Source organism: Bos indicus x Bos taurus, chromosome 3 (assembly GCF_003369695.1).
Source record: "Bos indicus x Bos taurus breed Angus x Brahman F1 hybrid chromosome 3, Bos_hybrid_MaternalHap_v2.0, whole genome shotgun sequence".
NCBI lineage: Eukaryota > Metazoa > Chordata > Mammalia > Artiodactyla > Bovidae > Bos > Bos indicus x Bos taurus.
The window spans coordinates 15614399-15629823 of record NC_040078.1 but is presented as its reverse complement, the minus strand read 5'-3'; the positions used below and the strand labels follow the sequence as shown (position 1 = coordinate 15629823).

General features: G+C 53.1%; 2 protein-coding genes across 14 annotated transcripts; one reads left to right on the top strand and one right to left on the bottom strand.

The window, feature by feature from the left end:
* Positions 1-448: 448 nt before the first annotated feature.
* SHC1 (SHC adaptor protein 1) lies at positions 449-10783 on the bottom strand. 12 transcript variants are annotated; one of them, XM_027531784.1, is made up of 14 exons: positions 10606-10755; positions 9625-9773; positions 6947-7114; positions 6315-6385; positions 5731-5794; positions 5455-5574; positions 5141-5194; positions 4905-4956; positions 4606-4786; positions 3671-3869; positions 3515-3584; positions 3303-3437; positions 2902-3140; positions 449-2085 (listed from the first exon to the last, which is right to left on the bottom strand). In XM_027531784.1, exons 3-14 carry the CDS (start codon positions 7109-7111, stop codon positions 1957-1959), a joined length of 1479 nt encoding a protein of 492 aa, XP_027387585.1. In that variant the 5' UTR covers positions 7112-7114; positions 9625-9773; positions 10606-10755; the 3' UTR covers positions 449-1956. The 12 variants fall into 12 exon arrangements, with proteins under 12 accessions (XP_027387585.1, XP_027387570.1, XP_027387623.1 ...); XM_027531769.1 differs by having other exon boundaries at positions 9629-9773; XM_027531799.1 differs by having other exon boundaries at positions 773-2085; positions 4606-4732; positions 9629-9773; positions 10606-10753.
* Positions 10784-10992: 209 nt separating this feature from the next.
* CKS1B (CDC28 protein kinase regulatory subunit 1B) lies at positions 10993-14940 on the top strand. 2 transcript variants are annotated; one of them, XM_027531835.1, is made up of 3 exons: positions 10993-11155; positions 13667-13794; positions 14398-14940. In XM_027531835.1, exons 1-3 carry the CDS (start codon positions 11097-11099, stop codon positions 14463-14465), a joined length of 255 nt encoding a protein of 84 aa, XP_027387636.1. In that variant the 5' UTR covers positions 10993-11096; the 3' UTR covers positions 14466-14940. The 2 variants fall into 2 exon arrangements, with proteins under 2 accessions (XP_027387636.1, XP_027387646.1); XM_027531845.1 differs by having other exon boundaries at positions 10999-11155; positions 14413-14940.
* Positions 14941-15425: the final 485 nt, after the last annotated feature.

Here is a 15425-nt window from a genome sequence, read left to right as displayed (position 1 = left end):
CGAGGAGGGGGAGCGAGGCCCGGGCCAGACCCTCCCCCGAGCGCTGGGCGGGCAGGGCCGTACCAAGGCGCAAGCCTGGGGGAGGCCGTCTCCAGCCCGGGAGCGCGGCGTGCCGGCTCGCTAGGGAAGACGGCAGCCCGTCGGCCCTGCGGCTGGGCCGTACCATCCCGCGCCGAGGGGCCGCCGCAGGGGTGCACGCTGGCCCGAGCCGCCTGGGGTCAGGCTGTCCGCGATCCCACCCCGCCTCGGTCCCCGCTGCAGACACGAACATCCCCTGGCACGGTGGCCCCGTACGCCCCACCCCGCCGCACCCTCCTACGCGAATCCCTAAGTTCTCACTCAGCGCGACCCAAGCGAGTCCAGGTGAGGCCGAGTCCGGCCTCCGGCCTCCCCTCCAGCCGTGGGGGGCGCCCAGAGCCAGCAATAAGCTGAGACAGAGACCTAGAGGCCGAGGTAGAAGAAATATGGACTTTAATGAAGATTCTTTCCCTTTGGTATAAGTGAGACCCGTGAAAACATCCAAACAAAAAGAAAAGAAAAAAAGGGAGGCGAGGATTTAGTCCACTCTCCCTTATCTACAAGGCCTAAAGACAGAGCAGGACCGGATCCTCTGTTGCTGCTGCAGGGCGAGGCCTGGAGAAGGGATTAAATAACCGTGACCCACGCCTCGTGTGAAACCAACAGCCAAACTTATGCCTCCCCGCCTCGCAGTGGGAGGGCCAAGTTTCTCTAGTCCTAGCTTACACTCCACTTCTCTGGGTCTCTCTGGTAGAAAAGATAAAGCTACCGGTTCCAACTGCCCCACAGGCCAGGGTGAGGAAAATGCCAAGAGTCGTAAAAGGGCTTTGAAAAAGTCAAAGAGGTGATGTATAAATGTCATCGATTATCATCATTTTGTGCTCAGGAATAAGCTATGGAAAACAAATTAGGAAAGTAAATCTACAGCCCTAAAACATACACGTATAAAATAAAAAATAAATGCAGTTCCAAACCTACCGATGGTATCTGGGGATTGTCTACTGCTTTAAAGTCTCCATGCCCCTGTTCCCACCTCTACCAAATCCAGCTGGGATGACAGCTCCATCATCCCCCCCAGCACCCCTGCAGGGGGAGGCAGGGCAGAGGCCAGGAGGAAGGGCTGTACTTTGGCTGTAGAGTATAGCATGCATGCAACATGGGAGGGGGGGCTTACGAAATGTATATACAGACCCCTGGGTGAGGGGCCCCGGCCACGAGGCACTGAGCAGGGGAGGGGTCCATCTCCCCACTGGCTGAGAGCAGGGCGCCGCGGCAGTCTCTAAGGGCTGCACATCCCAGGGAGAGGGGACAGCTGCTACTCCTGCCTCTGCTGGCCCAACCTAAACTGGAGGAGGTGCTGAGCGAGGAGAGGACGGGGTCCCAGAAGCCAAGAAGCTGTCAGCACCCCCATCCTTGACTTCAGGGGCCCAAGAACTCTTTGCATAAAATATCTTCAGACCTAGGAGATGGTCAAAGGCACAAAGTTTGAATGCTGGGAGGGAGGGTTGTTGAGAGGAGTCTGGGGTACCCTGAGCCCAGGGGTAGACTAAAGGTATGATTCAGTTCCCCTTCCCTGAAAGGGTGATTGCTCCGCTGGGCCTATCGCCACAGAACATCTTCCATGACCAGGAGGCATCCTGCCCAGGCCTCCAGCACCCACCTTGGGGAAGAGGGTATCAAGTTGGCACAGGAAAGGCCCAGGGAAGGGGGCCACTCTGTACATTAATACTTTGGTGAGGTCTGGGGAGAAGCAGGACTCTACCCCTGGTTCCTGACTCAAACCCTCTCACTCAGCTGCATGCTGAACCCAGTGTCCACAGTATCTCCAGCCCTACACAAGGCCAGGCCCATGGAGCACTCCCAAGTGAGGTCCTAAGAGTCAGGGAATAGGGTGGAAGGGACCGCAGGGCGTCTTCTGAGAGAAAGCACTGGAACAGGTCACAGTTTCCGCTCCACAGGCTGCTGGAGACACAGTTCGCTGCCCGCAGAGATGATGGGCAAGTGATTGTCCATGTGGTAGCTGATGAGGTGACTGACACTCTCAAAGCGGTGATCCTTTGTCCGAACCTGGGGAGTGGGAAGGGAGAAAGTCGAATCAGGTGAAGAGTCAGATAAAACCTCAGTCTCTAAGGCCGAGGAAGCTGGGATAGTCAAGAGGGTTGAGGCAGGAGAAAAAGATGGCAGGAGAGGGAGGGCCCTCGGTCCTGATCACTGAGGCTTCTCTGGGAAGAGAAGCTGGAGACAGCTGTGGGAATGGGCAAGTCAGTGAACTGGGAAAAGGCAGAACAGACATCAGCCCAGAAGTCGTGAAACTGAAGGCTAGCTACTCCTTACTTGACCTAGAGGAGGACAGTATGTCTCAGAAGAAGATACACAGTACAAAAAAAGACATGCAAAGGAGGCTGAGACTGCTGTAGGAACAAGACCAAAGTTATGATGGGCAGGGGGCAGTGCAGACAGGAGATAGGACTCTGGTCTCATCCCTGAGTCTGGAGGAGCTGGGGAGGCCCCTGGCTCGTCTCGTGAAAAGTTTTGGGATATTTAGCCTCTAGACAACTGACAGAGCACTACAACTTCTGAAGGATGGTTTCCTTATTTGTCAAAAGAGGGACTGGTGAGATGACCACTTCCTAGCTCTCGAGGGCATAACGTTTGAGGACTGGCCAGGACTGAAGGGAATACAGCTCAGGTGAGGGATGTGAGAAGGGAAGGAACCCTAAACCACTAGACGAGGGAGACACCAGACACCTTGAGAACAGGGGAGGCCCAGATAGAGGTGCCCAGCGGACCAAGTCTAGGAAGCAGTGAGGGAGGAAGAGAGCCACAGGTAGGCTGCTGCACCTTCCTTTCTGCCATGCCCACCTACACCCCTGCCACACTCACCACACCCTCAGGGTCCACCAGGAGCAGGTGCTTGGGCTGCCCACTCTGCAGGCCGGTGAGCACGTACTGGCCCGGCGTGGTTGTGCTTTCCCGCACCAGGAAGTCCCCGTTGACTTGTAGCAATGCCTCAGCCTCCCGCCGGCTCAGCTTCCCGTGGAACCAGGGCTCCCCTCGGAGCTGCTCAGCCATGGCTGTTGACTGGGGAGGTGGAGGCATTCGCAAGGCATCTTCAAAGGGCTCTGGGATACAGAGAGAGGGCTAGGAGAGGCAGCTGACACAACCCCACCTCAGGACCCAGACCTTTAGGGAGGGGAGGCCAGGAAGGAAAGAGCAGAGAGGCAGGAAAAGAGGAGGAACCAAGTGGGAAGACAGAGACTCAGAAAGGCGAGAGGTATACTTACTCATGTCAAAGAGGTCTCGGGGTGCACTGCCATTGATGGTAGGATTGGGGGGCCCGGCCCCAGCCCCTGCTTGCCGGGCCTTGTCTAGGTTCTGGACATTGACATAGGAGGGGTCATCAAAGAGCTCTCTGCCTGCTGAGGAAATGGAGGCTTTAGAGTGCCCCCCGCCCTGCTTCTCACTCCCCCTCTGCCCCTCTCAGTCCCCTTCATACCTGAGCTGGGTGGCGGGGGCGGCATCTGTCTGCGGGCTTCTGGGTCTCCCCCAGCAGGCTGCCCCACAGGCTGAAGGGACCAAGACAGAGTGAAACCAGAGGCCCTAACCAGATGTTCCCATCCAAGCCCCGCCCGCCTCTATCCAAGCAACTTACCAGCGTGGCTCCCAGGTGGCTGGGGGTCTGGGCACTGGGCGGAGTGGGTCGAGCAGCCCCTGGGAGGGCTCCTTCCCGAAGCCTCATGTCCACCACACCCCCAAGAGGTGGTTCCTTCCCCGGGAAGTCATTATAGTACTGATGGTCAGGGGGCTCTTCCTCCTCCTCATCCCAAGCTGAGCCATCAAAGCCAGCCATCCTGAGAGAGACAGGAGGGAGAAAGGAGTGTGGATGGGAGGACAGAGGGAGATGGGAACAGTGGTCATGTATTGGGTATTCCCTGAGGGGTAGGCCTCAGGCTGGGTGTTTCATATATAATCATTTCACTCTCTGGGCAACCGATAAAGCAGATACTATTTCCTTCTCCAGTTTTTTAGGTGAGGAAAATGATGATCAGGGATAAAAAGATTTTGGTCACACAACTAAGAAATGGTCGGATGGCATCACCGACTCAATGGATATGAGTTTGAGCAAACACCTCCTCTAAATACTTGATCCTACTGGTCTGAGGTGGGAAACGTGACCATCTCAGGAAAAAGCCATCCTCCCTTGCCCAAATTCTTGATGGCTTCTAGAGACAAGAACGTGAAGAACTAAACTACATACGGAGAGAAGCACAAAAGGACAGACCAGAAACGAGACGGCTGGGAAAAGAGAAGCCCATCTAGCCAGGGACAAGCTGGGCGTCCTGCACTGCAGCCCCGCCACGGGCACCCGACGGGAAGAGCTGGCCCTGCAGCGGGCAGGGCCACGGAGCACCTTCCTGCCGGCTACAGGAAACTTAAGAATAGCAGGAAGCAGGGGCACGCAGGTTATTTCCTTCCCTGCCCTTTTCTGAGCTGGAGTGTGGGAAGAGCAGACCTCCTTTTCCAGTTCTGGTCTGGGGCCCCCGGGAGCGGGCTGCCCCCGGCCCCCCACCCGCCTCGCCCGCGCACCTGTCGTGGGGGGTGACGAGCCTGGGCGGGTTCCTGAGGTACTGTTTGAAGCGCAGCTCGAAGGCCTGGCCGATGGTGCTGATGACATCCTGAGCGAGCCCTTCGGGACACTCCAGGATGTGGCAGGCTGCGGGCGCAGCAGAGGCTGTTAGGGAGCTGGGCGGCGGGGGGAACCGTGGGGCTGGGAGGAGGCACAGACGGGGCCCTCGGCCTCTGTCCTTGGCAGGAGGAGCCCCCGGGCCCTGCTCACCTGCCCCTTGGACAGCCAGCCCCGCCCAGTGCTCCCATCCACACCTCACCTCTCTGATTCACCGGGTCTTTGGCAACATAGGCAACATACTCGGCTGTGTCCTGGGGTGGACAGAGGCAGAAGAGGCCAGTTAGCTAAACTGTACAGCCCCACCCCACTCCTGACCCCTTCAAGCCCAGTCTTTCTCAGACACTGCCTCAATCCCAGCAGGCTCGCTTCTCTCGCCAGTGTCCTCCCAATCCCCTCACTCTCCTCCCACCACCTGAGCTCCATTCCCCAACTCACCGGGTCCCCGCCGGATGCAAACGAGATGGACTGCATGTGGTGGTTGGCGATGATCTGAGCATTAGGGCAGAGGATGGAGAAGGAAAGGAATGATGGGCATCAGGCAGCCTCAGAGTCTACTGGGCACCGCCCACCAATGGCCAAGACCCCGGAGTCCCAGTCTCATCCTTTTGGCTTCTCAACGCATGTTCTCCTAATCTCCTCCTTCCCTACTGTTCCGCTGCTCCCAAGCCTTCTCTCCCAGATAACCAAGTTCCCATTTAGCCCTCCCATTGATGTTTCTGCCCACCCCCCAGCTGCCTCACCCCACCAACCTGTTTGCAGTCTGCGGCCATGAGGTTGAGGCTGCTGGTGGAGACGGTCAGAGTGATTGGCATTCCAGCAAATTTCAGGTTACTCCTCCCCAGAATGGAGCTGAGTGGACGGCTACAGGGCTACGGAAGGGCCCAAGGGTCTCAGAAGCTGGGGGGTCCCCCACACCAGGAAACCCCCACACTCCTGCCTTCCAGACTTCTCCCCACCTGCCCCACACTAGCCTTCCCCCTGCTCCTCCACATCCCAGCATCCCTAGCCCCACCGACCCCGGGTACCTTTCTCCTCCTTGTTGCCCCCTTAGCACCCGGCACAGCCTCACACACCAGACTGATGGCCTCCCTGGGGAAAGAGGGATACTCAGACCCAGAGCCTGCCTCCCACTCGGCTGGGGCCGCCACAGGGCTGGGGGAGGGGAAGGCCAGGCCAGACTCCAGGGGCACTCCAGGCTCTTTGTCGTGGTGGATTGAATTAAGGGCCTTTAATATTTGATGACACTGAGAGGCCGCTTCCTGGCTGATTGGGTTAGGGCCTCAATGGGTCTGGCCCCACCCCCTTCCAGCTACCAAATGTCCCATCCCCTTCCCAAAGGCAGCAGCAACCTTCCAGCTACCCCCATTTTCCACTCCAGCTCTAGCTGCCAGCTGCCTCTGCCACCTCCCCCACAACTCCCGGGGCTGGATAGTAAGAAGGAGCCAGGTCAGAGTTGCCCCTTTACATTAGGACTTAGACTCACTTCCCTAACTTTCTCTCAACCCCCTTTACCACCCAAAGATAAGCCATCACTAGCACCACCACCACGTGACCCATGCTCCCCACCCCTCATGAATCCTGGGACCACTCCTCCCCAAGCCCCACTAACCTGGTGACCTGAGTCCGGGTGTTGAAGTCAAGGGCGCGCATTGACTGCAGGACCTCCACACAGCCCATGTACTGAGGGGAGGGACAGGGGGACATCGGTAAGCCACCTCCCCCCACCTCTTCATAAAAGGCCCTAGGACTTCTCCTTCCTTGGTCCCTCGGGGAAGTAAAGATGAAGAAGCTCTGCCCACTGCCCATGGATATATCCCACAACAAGCAGGACAAGAGGGGCAAAGAGAGAAGGCAAGCTAGGCGGACCTCATGCCTGTGGGAAGAGAATTTGGGAGGCGTGACGGGGCATCGGGTGGGATGGAGTGACATCTCCAGAAGCGGGCAGGAGACCGGAGGGGATAGTCAAGAGTCACTCATTCCAACACTTACTAAGGGCTTGTGCTGGGCTTTGTGCTAAGCATGGCGGGGTGGGGGTAGGGGAGTGACAGAAGGAAGGGGCCCCAGACAGAGCTGGAAGGGAAGAGGTGAGAGAATTGGAGAAGGGGCAAGAAAGGTTTAAGAAACAGGACAACCAAAACCAAGGGAGTTGCTGGGGAAGAGCAGGGGGGAAAAAACGAGATTAGTAAGCAGAGGAACTGGAGGGGTCCGGGAGGGAGTGGGAGGGAGAGGATGTTCACTCACCCGAACCAAGTAGGAAACCCCGGGTCCCATGACTTTGTCGTTGGGATGCAGCCAGCCCCGCGTGGGCTTATTGACAAAGCTCCCGTGGCGAGTCCACTCCTCGCCCCCCAGCTGGCCCCCTTCCACCCGAGTCCTGCGCCCGCCGCCTCCACTCAGCTTGTTCATGTCCTGGAGGAGGGGCAGGGGGCCTGAGTCCAGCGTGGCTGCCCCTGCGACCCCCTCCCCGTCCTCATTTGCCCTTCCTGGCTCCCCCTTCGGGCCCGGGCGCCCCCCAGCTGGGCTGGCCAGCTTCAGGCTGCTCATCCGGGGGAAGAAGGAGCACAGGGTGGTGGGGCTATCGTCCCCAGGCACAGGTGGCAGCACGGGCCCCAGGGACGAGGCTGAGGGGGACGGCAGCTCCTCCGGTGGGGTGGACCCTGAGGCCCCCTCCTCCAGCGATGACAGAGACTCATTCCGAAGTGGGTTATACTTGGGCTTGGGGGGCAGGAGATCCATGGCTGGAGTGAGAGGGAGGCTGCTGCCCAGCCTGGCCCCCCTGCCAGTCAGGGCAAGGGGGCCAGGCAGGGGGCATCCCAGGCCCTTAGTCTAATCGGACCTCTGTGGCCCAGGGATCTCAAGGGTCCTGGGGAGGGAGAGGGACAAGTAGCTCTGCCTTCCCCGGCTCAGACCCAGACAGTTTCAGGCCCCATCCCCGCCCAGCGTGGAGCCTCTTCTCAGGCTGAGAAGAGAACAGGCTGGACCTAGAGCTGCCTGGCTCCTCCCCAGGGGCGGGGAGCTAAGGGGAGAGACCAATCCCAGGGACAGTGCTGACTCACAGGCTCTGAGGGGCTGAGCCCCCAACACTGCCCCAACCCAGAACTCTCGCAGGGCAGAGTGATCCATGTCCCCCTGCCAGATCCCCCCACCCAACCGAACAAACAAGTAATTAGGGGAGGAGTAAAGTGGGAATGCGGGGGAAGGATGGAGGAGTGAGAAGGAAAGGAGGGCGATAAGAGGAGGTCTGGATCAATCCAGACCGGACAAGGGCAGGCCAAAGGGTGCAGGAAGCTGAGGGAGGGCGGTGGCGTGGCGGGGGTGGGGGTGGGGGGGGTCAGGGAGGAGGTTGAGGGAGGAAACAGAGGCAGCTGGGGGTGGGAAAGGGAGGGGATCCCTGAGCTCAGCAATTCCCTTCCTGTCCTGGTTGAACACTCACATTCCCTCAGCCTCCAGCTCCAGCACCCCCTCACCACTGCCCCACAGAGGGGTGAAGGCCCTAGGGAGCCTGGGCCATTAGCCTCCTTGGCTCTCACAGCTGTGGAGGGAGCTAAAGAAATGGGAAAAAGAAGGGCATGGTCCCAGTGGATACAGGGAGGGGCCAAGAGGAAAAGCAAAGCTGTTAAAGTAAGAAGAATAAAGTCCAACCTGGTGGCACATCAGGCAGCCACCAGGCAGGAGCTGGAGCAGAGGACAGTCTGGTGGAGGCTTGTTCTCCGTGCATGGCGCCTACCATGCCAAGGAGCAGAGGCCCAAGCCAAGTACTTTTCTGCCCCACTCTTCCACAGGAAAGTAAGCTGTCAAGGGTAGAAGGGGTGGGGGGTGGCCAGGGCATTGACACTAAGGTCAGATCCCTAGACCTGCAGGTGAACACATACCCCTCCTTTTTAGTAGTGACCAGAAAGCGCAGGTATCCACCACGGAGCATGATGCCCCTCATACCAAGGACAGTCTGGCTGAAGGAGGTGGGGCAGTGTGACGGTTCTCCAAGAGAGGTGGCCAGGAAGGGACAGAGGGGCAGAAGACAAATCTGTGCTCATAAGAAGGGGTGCCAGAAGAGGATTGAGGCTGGACACAGGGAACAGTCCCAAACTCATTCCTTCCACCCACAGCATCCTGCCACAGCTCTGCTCCAGGGGGCCACAGAGGAAGTTGGAAAGCAACCAAAAATAAGTAGTAAAAGATACATATACCCTCACCAGGCTCACCGCGGAATTACCTATCTTTAGATTTACTTCAGAATATTAAAAAAAAATGCAAATTATCGTGTTACAGTGATTAACAACCCTGACAATTAAAACATGTTAGATACTGTGCTTATCACCGCCCCCGTAGTCCTCAACCCAGGAGAGCTTTACCACTCCATGCACAACTCCTGAGAAGAAAATCTATCACTGTTTCCTAAGGCCTCAGCACTCAGAAACAGAGAGAATGAGGAAAGGATTCTGCCAAAGCCTCACCGCTCCCCGCAACACACACACACCAGGATATCCTCATCTTTAGAGGTGGGCATTCTGTGGGTGCCTGCAGAATCCAGAGACAAGGAATGACCAACAGGTGTGGGCATGTTTAGAAAAGAAAGAGGAAGTAGGGCTCTTTAAATTTACGGAGGAAGAAAGAAGATTGCTACTGGGAATCTGCAGGAAGAAAGGAGATTGCTACTGAGAATCTGAACAACTGGGTGTGGGGAAGAAGTTGCATGTGGCTTTTCAGCCCAGCAGGGAGGAGGAGGCAAGAAAGGCGGAAAGTAGCAGGAAATGGCGAAAGCCTCAGGAATGTTTCCAGCAGGGAAGGCTGGGCAAGCAGGACCAGGAGAAATGCCTAGACTAGAACTGTTTGGGGGAGGGGAAGAGCCAGAGAAGTGGTGGGGCCTGAAGAGTCCCTTAAAAAAAAAAAAAATCAAACAGCAAAAAGGACACTGTTACCTACACCCATTCCAAGCCACCGTCTTCAGGTGGTAGAAAACTTTCTCTTCTGTCACACCCACATGTCACACATCGACAAATCCACGGCCCTACCCAGCTCCCGTCGTACAGGTATGAGACAAACAGCTGTTTCTGGGGTGGAGTCGGTCCTGGGAAGGGAAACTCAGGGAGTGGGGCAGGGAATCTATGAGCAAGTCTCCCTCCCACTCTCGTGCCAAACCCCAAGTCCAGCCCCCTTCAAGTAGGTCCACCCTTGGAAGGGGCTAAGGGAGAGAAAAAGGGCTGCCTCTAATCTCTTACTCCTCAGAGTCAGAGATGTGAACTTTTGACTTCCTATCCAGTGGAGCCTAAGAGCTCAGGAAAACTGAGCCAAGGGCCCCAAAGAGAAAAGGAACGAGGAAGCGCCAGCAGGTGAAGTTTCTGGGATTGAAGACAAAGCTCCTGAGGCGATGACAAGGGTCCAACCTGGATAACGCTCCTGAAGGGGCGTGGCCCCTCAAGACGCGTGCACCAGAGACTCCAGGGGGAGAGGCTTCTGGACGATCTGACGTGGATTAAGGAAGGGGCGAGGCTTCTAAAGGGGCGGAACCCTTAGGGAGGCGTGGCCTCACGAATTCGAATAGTTCCTTGAGTAGCAGCAGGGTTCTGCCCTTTTGGGAGCTAGGCTTTTGATAGACAGGTGTTAGCGGAGAATCGTCTCGAGGAGGCGGAGTTTCGGGGAATCGGAAGGACTAACGCAGGGGTTTGGAAGCATGTCTGGGGGTGGGACTTCCAGGAAAGCTGGACGACAGGGTAGGATTGGGGACAATAAATGGAAAATAAGTCGGGGTTCGGAGAGCCCCCTGAAGTTGGGAGGTGGGACTTCCGGGGAGGGGGTCTCAGGGGGCGGGACTTGTAAATGAAGACCGGAAGTAGGGTCCCGGGAGAGGGGTTCCGGGGTAGAGGAGTGGGTCACCTAAGAAGAAAAATGTCCCAACTCACCAGGACTTCATGGAGTCTCCGCACCGCACCGCGGGCCGATTTGGTTCCGGATCACGCCACTGCCTCCTCAGGTCGCCGCTCCAACTTTCTCCCCGGGCCCGGCCTCCCTGGAGAAACTTTATTACACTCACTTCCGGCCTCACTAACCCCTGACCCTCTACCTCATTGTCCCTCCTTCACCCGTCCCACTTTCCCGAATCAGCCAATGGCAGCGCGAGGACGCGCACAGTGGCAATGATAGCCAATAAAAAGCCTATTTTTTACTTACGGCAATTCTTGAGCAATGTTCAGTCCAATGAGGACTTGAGTAGAAGCAAACCTAAGCCAATCGGAGGCTTGAAGGTGGAGTTGTCCCGCCTTCCTCCAGAGGGACCAATAGACAGCGCAGGCGGCGTGTTTGAAAGCGAGGCCAAAGAGGGTGGGAGCGCGTGCTGCTGGGAGTTGTTCGGAGGTTGGCGGCGCGGGGCTGAAGGTCCTCAGGCAGAGTGATCATGTCGCACAAACAAATTTACTATTCGGACAAATACGACGACGAGGAGTTCGAGTACCGGTTAGTGCCGGCGCGGGGGCAATATCAAGGTCGTGAGTTTTGACAACTGAGGGCACGAGAATTGGTAACGGGGACTGAAACAGCAGAGTTGGCGCATGCGCGGGAGGTTAACGGGAATGGGTGTGTTTAGAGTGTAAGGCGCATGCGCGAAAGGTAGGGGGCAATTTAAAAAAAACTCTAAAGTGATAGCGAATTTGGAAGGAGGCGTGGGTGGTCGTGGTTAGAGTGTTCGAATGTTAGAATACTGACCACCCTCAGTTTTGCGGGTTTCTGGACTATTCTCTCACCTCAGTTGAGTAAACTGAACTTGCCTTCTTGAGACTGTATTACAGCCACACCGTAGAGCCTTCTGGGAGAAGGTGGCAAAGGCGAAGCTTGAATTTTCTTCGAGTCCTCAAAGTGAGGGGAGTTCTAAGAGAGCCTGAGTGTTGCTTATTAATCCATGGGAAAGGGGCGTGATTGTCTGATTTGTTTTAGGAAGGGGGGCTTCGAGGAACTGGAATGGAATAAAACTGACCAGGAACACTGAGGAAAGACTTAATATGGCCCTAATAGATCACCGTCAAATGTTTGAAGGGCATCTACTTGGGAAACAATTATGGAGTGTTTATAGGTTTCAGGTGTTCTGCTAAAGTACACGGATAAGCCACGGTCCCTGCTTTCAACAGACCTAAAAAATATGTGGAAATACTGACAGGCTTCAGAAAGAAGATGATAATTGGTATGATAGAGCTATGTACAGGTGGGTTGTGGTGGGAGCACGTAGGATTCACCAAGCACGATAAAGAAAGGAATCCGTACAGAGTTTGCATTTGATAAACCCTAAGTCCAAAATTCTAGATTAGAAAATAATTTAAAAAATAGAAAATAATTTTACAAATGTTGGCATTCCACTAATCTGTAGTAAGCCTTAATAGTTAAAACAACTGGAAGCTTGGTTTTCTTGTGTTTCTTCAGCCTAGTGCAGGGCTCTGAGCCTTCTGGAGAACTTGGTGTATGCTGTCAAATAACACTGTTTGCATTATTTTTATGTCAAATCCTTGGGAAAAGATCCCCAGCCCTGGGATTTCACTGGTGGTCCAGTGGCTAAGATGCCAAACACCCAATGCAGGGGACCTGGGTTCAATCCCTGGTCAGGGAACTACAGGGAACTAGGTCCCACATGCTGCAACTACAAACCAGACCAAAAGAAAAGAAACTCCAGCCCTGTTTGAACCCAGTTAACTTTCTTTTTCTCAGCTGTTTTTGTCAACATCTGAACTTGGCTAACTAAAATTGTGTGCTTAAAATGTCTTTGCAGGGCTAGGGAGACATCATTAGTTTCATCCTCTGGAGGATGTAAGTCTTGGCAGTGATATTTGATTTAAGGAAAGGTTTGTTTTGTTTTTTTGGTCTAAATAGCCCTGGAACCCAGTCTTTATGCCAGAAGCTTGTTAGGATGTAAGCTGTTTTCAGACATTTAGACTAGAATTGACTCGAGGGTGGTGGGGGGAGTGGAATCCCTTTTACTTAGCAGAGAGAGAGAGCATTCAATGCAGTTTCACTGAACATAATGAAGTCTGGGTCACCCCAATTCAAGTAGTCATTTCTTTGCTATAAAAGGAGACTTATCCTTGGTTAGGAAAGCTTGAAGTCTCCCCTAAAGAAGTCTGGTGGCACATCCTTTCAGAGTTGAAAAATGTAACTTATGAGGATAGATTTTAAAAGATAAGATTTTTCTATTTCATTCTTGGTGGCAGGGGTGGGTAAAAAAGTCTTTATTTCACCAGCAGATAAATTCAGGTCATCTAAGATTTAGTAACCAAATGGATTATGAGAAAAATGTTTGCCTTCAGGTGTTTGTAAAATTGTAAAACTTAAAAATAAGGGAGGGGATTGTGGACATTTTTGTACATAGGCCATAGAAATGTATATAAGTATAAATGTATAAATAGATATCTTTGTTGTTGTTTAGTCCCTAAGTCGTGTCCAACTCTTTGCGACCCCATGGATTATAGCCCGCTAGGCTCCTCTGTCCATGGAATTCCCCAGGCAAGAATACTGGAGTGGGTTGCTATTTCCTTCTCCATATAGTTGATTTTATGTTCTGGCTCTTCCACACAGCACTCCCTGATAGGCCTTTCCTCTCTGAAATTACTTCTCTCCCTTCCTTACAACCCTGTTCAGAGCCACCCCTAATTATTAACTGTGTGTGTTCTGGGGCTCCCGTTATATTAAGAGTAATCAACTAGAGGACTGTAAGTGGCTGTAATTTTGGCACTCATTCACGGGTGTTATTCATTAATATGTACTTTCTAATATACTTTCGTGAGAATTTATGTAACTTGGCCCGTAACTTGGGCTTTTTTTCTAGCTGCCTTTGCACTACAATAAGATTTTATAAACTCCCTGCCATTACAAACTGGTTTCTCTTTTCTTGTCTGTCTTGGCTTTACCTGCTGGCCCCCCTCATCTGATAGATTGTACCCAATACTGATACAAATTTCCCACCTTCCCATGTTTCTATTACAGGCATGTCATGTTGCCCAAGGACATAGCCAAGCTGGTCCCTAAAACTCATTTGATGTCTGAATCTGAATGGAGGAATCTTGGTGTTCAGCAGAGTCAGGGATGGGTCCATTATATGATCCATGAACCAGGTCAGTGCAATGGCAGAAAGCAACCATGTAGGACCAAGGAAATGAAGGAATGATAGGTGGGGATGATTTATGGGTTTCTTAACTCACCAACCATCTAGAAAAACAGGAAGTGACCAAAAATAAGAAATACAGTATCTGGGAGGTTCAGATACAACCTGTCACTGGAGGGGGGGAAAAAAAACTCCTTTAATCTCTAATTCAGTCAGAGAATATATATATATATGTGTGTGTGTGTGTGTGTGTTTAAAGACCACATATATCTTGGTGTAGAGGTTATGGCCTCTTCTTCATTCTCCATCAGAAAGTGAATTTTGAGATGTGTTCCAAATAAACCAAGGAAAGTATATTTCTTGATAAGGCACCAGACACCAAACTATCAGGCAAAACTAATAAAGGACACCCCGGGGCTATAGAAACATAGCAAGAAAACCGATATTAACAATTCTGTGCTTGGTACACAAGCCAGGCTTCTGGGTCTGCTTCTAAGGCCATATGCTTAAATCTTTATTTAGTTACAAAGATCTAAATGGTGATAGCTGGGAAGAGGGAGTGGGATACACTGTAGGTTGTGCATGGGATGGTGTGATTTCACTTACTCTTTAGATCTCACTCTTTCAGAACCTCACATCTTGCTGTTCCGGCGGCCACTGCCCAAGAAACCAAAGAAATGAAGCTGGGGAGCCACTTTTCAGCCTCAAGCTTTACACAGCTGTCCTCACTTGCTAACATCTTCCTGATGACATTATTGTGTTGCCTTCTTGTTTCTCACTTTGATATTTAAAGGATTTTCAATACACTGTATGTGCTGGTGACTGCTTTGCTTCTTGAGCAGAACTGACAGGAAGGACCACAGCCCAGCTGGATGAGTGAGTGCTCTCTGGGTTGCAGCCTCAGCTAAGTGTGACCCCCAAAACCTACGTGAGCTCTGAATCCAGCAGAACACGCTTGACAGATGGAGAAAGCATCTGAGAAGAAGACCACGGCTATTCCAGGGATTGTGTAAACTTGGCTGTTTTGGGTTTTTTCCTGCCAGGTGTTGTGTGTATGTTGATTTATGTTTCAGTATATTGGAAACTTTCCATTTTATTCCAAGAAATCTGTTCCATGTTAAAAGCCTTGATTAAAGAGGAAGTTTTTATAATCTAATTCTCTAATTGTTAAAGTCCCCCCCCCCCCCCCTCAGGACATCACCCTCACTATTATGGTTCTAATTATATGCTCTTCAGTAAGATAATGAAGCTCGGCTCTTTGTTAACACTGAGGTTTCTTTCAACATTGAAGTTAACTGGTTTGTAATCTACTTTAAGTAGACTTTGCTGTCAAATATCTACTGAAATATATTTCACTCTAACTACAGGCCTAAGAGAGGTTATATAGGGACAACATCATCTCATCAAAACAAATCAGTTGTTTTCTATGGTCGGGTACTGCCATTAACATAGTCTGAGTTTTTTTGAAGGGCATACAAGAGTTCTTGGGGCTTCCTTGGTGGCTCAGACAGTAAAGAATCTTCCTGCAATGCAGGAAACCCAGATTCCATCCCTGGGTTGGGAAGATCCTCTGGAGAAGGGAATGGCTACCCACTCCATTATTCTATTCTTGCCTGGAGAATTCCATGGACAGAAGAGCCT

What these genes read in the sequence shown, in the direction of transcription:
- CKS1B (XM_027531835.1), top strand. Translation starts at nt 11,097, where the DNA reads ATGTCGCACAAACAAATTTACTATTCGGACAAATACGACGACGAGGAG. An exon ending in GACGAGGAGTTCGAGTACCG is followed by an intron (nt 11,156 to 13,666) that starts GTTAGTGCCGGC and finishes TTTCTATTACAG; the next exon opens with GCATGTCATGTTGCCCAAGG. An exon ending in TTATATGATCCATGAACCAG is followed by an intron (nt 13,795 to 14,397) that starts GTCAGTGCAATG and finishes CTTACTCTTTAG; the next exon opens with ATCTCACTCTTTCAGAACCT.
- SHC1 (XM_027531728.1), bottom strand. Translation starts at nt 7,441, where the DNA reads ATGGATCTCCTGCCCCCCAAGCCCAAGTATAACCCACTTCGGAATGAG. An exon ending in GGGTTTCCTACTTGGTTCGG is followed by an intron (nt 6,386 to 6,946) that starts GTGAGTGAACAT and finishes CCCTCCCCTCAG; the next exon opens with TACATGGGCTGTGTGGAGGT. An exon ending in TGGTGGACCCTGAGGGTGTG is followed by an intron (nt 2,086 to 2,901) that starts GTGAGTGTGGCA and finishes CCCACTCCCCAG; the next exon opens with GTTCGGACAAAGGATCACCG.